A 7,218-nucleotide genomic window follows, 5' to 3' on the forward strand; every position below is an offset into this window, starting at 1 on the left:
ACTTTCTTTTGGAAAAATGATACTCGTTTAGAAGGACTTTTAAAATGATTGAAAATGATTTTAGTGAAAATGTTTTTGAATCTAAAATAGCAAGTAAATTTTAGAAAAGCAATTTATTGCTTCATGCAAGAAGTATATAGCTGGCGTTTTTTTGCAATAAGCATTTTAAGTACTTTGAAACTTAATAATATTTTCTCTAAAAACATTTTCAGTTATTTTAAAAGTAGTTCCAAACAAGCTCATAATCAACAAGGATCAGCATATTTATTCGCACGGAACCATCTCTCTCGACTAGTCATCTCAAGTCGCATGTAATTCCCATCATTAGCCCTTTATTCAAGCCAATCTTATCAGATCACCAACTTTTGCATAAAATCGAAAATTATGGTAGTTTTTAAACTACTGCAGCCTTATTCCACACGGTAAAGACTTCTATCAAAAGCCACCCTTGGATCATCAAACACAATTTGATTTGTTTGGAGATCAGATTAGAAGATCGATTTTTGCAAAGTGACTTACCCCAAAGATTGAAACCCTGTTTACTTATTAATACAAAATTGTTGCAGGGGTTTAGCCAACCATATCAAATGACGTCGCTGCCATGTTCACTAGTACTTCGGGTGAACCGGTTAGCGCCACAGCTCGTAAAGCCGGCGAAGCCTACACCTCATGAAACAAAACTGCTATCAGATATTGACGACCAGGAAGGCCTTAGGTTTCAAACTCCAGTTCTAATGTCCTACAAAAATAATCCTCTTATACCGAAAGATCGAACCGATCCGGTTAAGGTGCTTAAAGAAGCACTGAGTAAAGCATTGGTGTTTTACTACCCTCTAGCTGGCAGGCTCAGGGAAGGACCTAACAGAAAGCTTATGGTGGAGTGCACTGGAGAAGGTGTGTTGTTCATAGAGGCTGATGCTAATGTAACGCTTGAGCAACTCGGGGATGCAATTGTACCCCCATCTCCATTCTTAGAGGAGTTCCTATGTAATGCGCCAGGATCTGATGGTATTCTCGGTTGCCCCTTGCCGTTAGTTCAGGTAACAGTACTCACATACGCTCATAAGCGTTTTTACAAGAAGTGCTTCTATTTCAAAAACTTTGATTTAGTTTGATCAGTTAACCATAATTATGTTGGATGGTACTTCCCTCCACTCCTTCCTCATAAGTAGAAAAGTTAACACCCTCCCCACCCCCCCCCCCCCCCTCTCTCCCACCCTCTCCCTCCCACCCTCCCTCCTAACATGACACCCGGAACTTTTCATTCTCCTTATTATCAATTAAAGATCATTTTTAGAAAAACTCAATCGATTTTGAAACCGTCTAGCCATCCATATACGGTTATGATAATACGTAGCAATATCCTCAACGTCGTTCAGTTATGTCCCTTGCATACTTGTAAGAATCACTATTTATATCCATATTACTTACCCCCAACGTCGTTCTGTTTCTATTTATTTTGTTCGAGAAATTAATTTCATAAAAAATTATGCAACGTAGGTGACCCGTCTGAAATGTGGAGGTTTCATATTTGCATTGCGCATAAACCACACGATGTGTGATGGATCTGGGTTGGTCCAGTTCTTGAACGCAGTCGGGGAAATGGCTCATGGCGCACATGCACCATCTATTCCGCCTGTGTGGCAGCGTGAGCTCCTCGACGCTCGAAATCCTCCACGAATTACATGTACACATCATGAATACGAGGAAGCGATTGATTCTGATGAGGGCTTGACTGCGGTTAGAGGCCAACGAAACATGGTCCAAAAGTCTTTCTATTTTGGTGCCGAGGAGTTGAAGGCCATTCGGAAACATCTTCCAGCACAACATTCTCCTTCCTCCACATTTGATTTGATAACAGCTTGCTTGTGGAAATGTCGAACTCTAGCCATTGAGATGAATCAGAAAGAGGTTGTGTGTATTTCGTGTATATCTGGTGCACAAAATACGCGTCTTCCATTGGGATACTATGGCAATGCATTTGCACTCCCATCCGAAGTTTCAACGGTCGAAAGCTTATGTAAAAATCCTATAGGATATGCGTTGGAGTTGGTCAAGCAGGCGAAAGCTAAAATGAGTGACGAGTACATAAAATCAGTGGCGGACCTTATGGTAATGAGAGGACGACCTGACTTTTCTTCGACAAGGAACTTTGTGGTTGGTGACACAACGCGTGCTGGTTTTGGTGAGGTTGATTTCGGATGGGGGAAGCCGGTGTTTGCTGGACCGGCCAAGTGCGTTAATATGATAAACATGTATGTTCGGCACAAAAACAAAGAAGAAAATGGGATTCTGGTACTAACATGCTTGCCGCTATCGGCGGTGGAGAGGTTTCAGCAGGAGCTTAAGAGGATGACTATGGAACCGGTTGAGGATAACACTAAACCTGTTAGGATTAAGTCAACACTGTGATAAGTTGCTAAGGTTTTAGATAATTTAGTTCGATATTTTTCCATCCAACTTGTTACCTTTCTTTTTCTCGTATTTTCTTTTTCAAGAGGGGTAAGTAAGTGTATGTCCCAAAAAATAAGGGTAAATAAGTGTATGTTCCCTCTCTTTTCTTGCAAGGGATACGGTTTATATCTTCCTTGACTAAGTGCCCCCCCCCCCTCTGTTCTTGTATTTTGATTTTCTTGCTTTATGAGGGATACGGTTATGGTTTATATCTCCTGATTAAGTGTAACTTTTTTTTTTCATATCAATAAATTTCCCTCGTACCACTGAGGTTCTATATATAAAAAAAAAATCGATGCAAATAAAGGCCTATGTATAAGGGTGAATGTCTATATTTCAGTCACCTTCCTTACCAAGTTGCCATATTGAATGATGAATGGAAGAGAACAAAGTTAATTTTTACCACTTTGCTTCTATCATGCTATCATGTGGCGTATAACATTTTATCAATCGCAATGACGAGAAATTAATGCATATAATAGGGTGTAATAGCGTCACCCTCTGATTAATTGGTCACTTGACCAACATGAACATATTATTGAGGTGGGCGCTATATACACCAGTTAATAGATACGTATGGTAACTCGATCGGTGTATTAACTTTTATTTGGTTGTCCTAAATGGTACTCTCATGACATCTTCTGATGCTGTTTTACAATTTTACTTGTGTACATGACCTTGGCACCTTGAACATCTTAAAATCCTAAAAATGTCAGCTTCCATCCTTTGCATTTTTGTCCTTGAGATTGCTCAATCCTCGCAGGAAATTTCTTACATAGGGTGATTGGCCGTAATATCTTAACAATCTGGCTAGGATGGATTGAAGACATACTTTGATTTTCAACTTTTTACAACCTTTCCTTATGACCACATAAAAATGTTTCCACAAAGCGTTCTTTTCATTGGGCAGTTTTATTTTTCAAAGAAGGTAAATGTAGTGCATGGTTTTGCTTCAAATTCCACATGATGATTAATAAGAAAAACAAAAGATACGACATATTTTTTTTAGGAAAACTAATGAAAAAGACTTGAAAATTTTGAGTTTTAACGATAATGATAAAATAAAATGTAAAGTGAATAGTACTAGGATTGACTTTTTAATGTAAAAATATGATTTTTTTTGTTAAAATGAACAGTACCGGGAGTTTTTCGCTAAAGTTTTAATTTTTTTTTTTCCAGTCAGATACTGTTGTGGAGCCTTAAAATGCTACTCTTTCGGTTCATCAGCTTGTGGAGAATGCTGATGAGTGCATGGTTCTTGACAATGAGGCCCTCTACGATATTTGCTTCCGCACACTTAAGCTCACCACCCCCAGCTGTAAGTTTGCTCAGATCTATCTTCTTTGTCGTTTTGTTGAATCAATTTTGTCCCAGTGTTTGTATGTTTATTGATCTTGGTTTACTCTTAATCTAAATTTCAAGTTGTTTGACCATGTTAATTACTCTCTGTTGGATTATTATTTGTTGCATGATTTGAATGTCCAATCATGTTTCGCTTTTGAGTTTGTAGGTCATGTGAAGTGTTCGGTGTTTTCTTATTGATTGTTGAGTAATGGGTTGCCATTCATTTCTTTAGAAAAATAAGTTTTGGCAATGAATGAAAGTTTGAATGTCTAAGTTTAGTGAAGTATGATTCTCTCTCCTCCTATTACTATTTCCTTCCATCTCTTTCTCTCACACTTTTCTTTTTGTCTTATTTTCTATATAAAAATTTCAAAATAAAATGTAGACGTGACGTAATCATAACTATTTAAATAGGAAGAAATGAAAGGAAAAGAGATTAGGATGAGAGATAATCTATTCGAAGTTGTAGTTGGGTTTTGAAATCATGAGGGTCTCTGTTATGATGTTACGTTTTGTGGTGAGTTATGGTAATTACTGTGAAAGTAAATGAGGTGTCATTTTTTTTGAAGTCGAAAAACGTTTTGGCCAGCAATGAATGATTGAATGTTCATTACTTTTACGGAAATGGATCTTCTCGAAATTCCTTCCACTAAGTTCACCAAGTTTACTCATCCAGATTATTGAAATTTGATTCAACGGCTACAAACAGAGAATTCTTTTAAAAATTATAATAACTTTAATTCTTGGATCAAATTTCAAAAGCCCTTATGAGTGGATTTGATGAACTTGATGGAAGAGATTCGGAGAGGATCCCTTTTCTACTTTACTATCTTTTATATTGTTGCTTTCCGAAAGCATGAATTGATTTCTTGGAAAATGAGGTTTGGTGAGCAATGGATGATTGAATGTTCCGTGCTTCTTTAATTTTTATTGGTGGGTTCTGAAAGCATGATTTGTTGATGTGTGGTTGCGATTAAACATATACGATGTTGAACAACATGCCCCTTGATTGATTTGTGCTTCCTCACGGGGCGGTGATTGCTGATGATGTCTCTGTTTCTTCTTTGATGTTTACAGTTGGTGATTTGAATCATCTGATCTCTGGGATCAGGATCCTCTCCTGATCTTTGTATGGGGATTCTTATGATCAAGAAGTGTGGATCGTTGGATGAAAATCCAACGGCTACAAACAGGGAGGTCCTTTTAAAGTTATAATAATTATAACCGTTGGATTTTCATCCAATAGCCCACACTTCTTGGTCATGAGGATCCCTATACAAAGATCAGGAGAGGATCCTGATCCTAATCTCTGCAATAATGTCCGGAGTTACATGCTGCCTGAGGTTCCCTATGTATAAGGGTGTATGTTTATGGTTTATATCTCCTGATTAAATGTAATTTTTTTTTTTAATATCAATAAATTTATATCGTGCCACCGAGGTTCTATATATATATATATAAAATAAAAAAATCGATGCAAATAAAGGTCTCTGTATAAGGGTCTATGTCTGTATTTCAACCACCTTCCTTACCAAGTTGTCATATTCATGTTAAGTGATGAATGGAAGAGAACAAAGCTAATTTTTACCGCTTTGCTTCTATCATGCTAACATGTGGCATATAACATTTTATCAATCGCAATGACGAGAAATTAATGCATTTAATAGGGTGTAATAGCGATGATTAATTGGTCACTTGACCAACATGAACATATTATTAAGGTGGGCGCTATATACATCCGTTAATAGATATGTATAGTAACTCGATCGGTGTATTAACTTTTATTTGGTTGTCCTAATTGGTACTCTCATGGCATCTTCCGACGCTGTTTTACGATTCTGGTTGTGTACAAGACCTTGGCACCTTGAACATCTTAAAATCCTGAAAATGTGAGCTTCCATCCTTTGCATTTTTGCCCTTGAGATTGCTCAATCCTCGCAGGAAATTTCTTACATGGGGTGATTGGCCGTAATATCTTTACAATCTGGCTAGGATGGATTGAAGACATACTTTGCCTTTCAACTTTTTACAACCTTTCCTTATGACCACATAAAAATGTTTACAGTCTGGCTAGGACGAATAATACTCTTTGAAGTTCTTTCCAAAATGAATTTTCCTTTAAATCTTAATTTAATTATATAAGCAAAACAATAAATGTCAATATAAGAATCCTAACTTATTTGGGAAACTTTACACTGTATTATAGAAATGACGGAATTTTATTTCCTATAATTTTTTAATTTTCTTATTTGATTAACCTAACATCATGTTTGGATGATGAAAATAAACTTGAAATTTTAACAAAAGTCAGAATTTATAAATTGACATTTACAAGTTCCCTTGTTTGGATTCATAAATATATAAATTTAAAATTTCTATGTGGAAAAAAAACATGAAATTTGAAACCTCTAATTCCTGCTATTAAATTCCGCGTAAACATGTGTAATTTCCAAATTTACGTGAGTGAATGTTTAAAAATAACAAATTTCATTGTTTACATTCAAGAAGTTCCTAGTGTTTATAGCCGTTGGAGCAGTGTCTGGGCGTTCTAGGACTTTTCCAGTTTTGTGTGATTCTTTGCAGAGAGTTGTGCCCAAAGGGGCTTGGTTCCCAGGCCAATCGGAGGGGTTCATGTGGCTGCAGAGTGACGGGTTCAGCTAGGACCAGATGGTTGAGTTTCTGGGAGAAGAGGTGCTGGGTGTGACGTGTTTGAAGGGGATGGAGTGGTCCTCGCCATCAAATCGAGAGAAATGACGGAAGAGATCAGCCACCGTCAAATTGAGAGAAACAAGGGAGCGAGAGGTCTGAGATGTAGAGAAGAAGCGAAGAGATCGAGAGAGATGGACTGAGATCAGTAAGATCCGTAGGAGGCAGGAGGTGGAGCTCGATATGGTGTTTGAGGGAAGTGAGGATCGAGATTTGGAGAGGCAGGGGGAATATTTTTGTTGGAAATTGGGGATTAGGGTTCCCGAGAGTGGTGGTGTTTTTGGCTGGGGGCTCGATTTTATTATTTTTAAAATTTAAAATAATTTTGACCAGAAAAAACTTTAAAATTTTAATTTTTCAATGGTTTTTTATATTAGCATCCCACAAAATTTTGAATGCATTCTATATTTTTATTTAATATTAAATGGTTTATTTATCCTACTATGCAATGACAATTTTGACCTTATTACGTTAAAAAAAAAATTTCTAAATACATCTCAAATCATTTTCAACATATTATTTATCTTCTTCAACTATCAAAATGTCTCCGACCCTGCATTGTTGAACAAAACCCTAACTAATAAAACTACAAACATGTTGATTGAGAAAAAAAAATTTTTGACGAATGAAACAAAATCGATTTTTCATAAGCTTCAAATGAGGTAATTCAAAATTTTTTAATTGTTTTAGTGATTTTGACGACATCTATAATTA

General features: G+C 36.6%; 1 protein-coding gene across 1 annotated transcript; it reads left to right on the forward strand.

The window, feature by feature from the left end:
- The first annotated feature begins 288 nt into the window (after positions 1 to 288).
- LOC137716057 (alcohol acyl transferase 1 allele GSa-like) lies at positions 289 to 2,720 on the forward strand. The gene is made up of 2 exons (XM_068455451.1): positions 289 to 1,040; positions 1,501 to 2,720. Exons 1-2 carry the CDS (start codon positions 588 to 590, stop codon positions 2,410 to 2,412), a joined length of 1,365 nt encoding a protein of 454 aa, XP_068311552.1. The 5' UTR covers positions 289 to 587; the 3' UTR covers positions 2,413 to 2,720.
- Positions 2,721 to 7,218: the final 4,498 nt, after the last annotated feature.

The sequence above is a fragment of the Pyrus communis genome, chromosome 14 (genome assembly GCF_963583255.1).
Source record: "Pyrus communis chromosome 14, drPyrComm1.1, whole genome shotgun sequence".
NCBI lineage: Eukaryota > Viridiplantae > Streptophyta > Magnoliopsida > Rosales > Rosaceae > Pyrus > Pyrus communis.

Bases quoted from the DNA above. Each gene is read 5' to 3' on its own strand.
- LOC137716057 (XM_068455451.1), top strand. From the start codon at position 588: ATGACGTCGCTGCCATGTTCACTAGTACTTCGGGTGAACCGGTTAGCG. The intron at 1,041-1,500 runs GTAACAGTACTC...TATGCAACGTAG, and splicing joins GCCCCTTGCCGTTAGTTCAG to GTGACCCGTCTGAAATGTGG.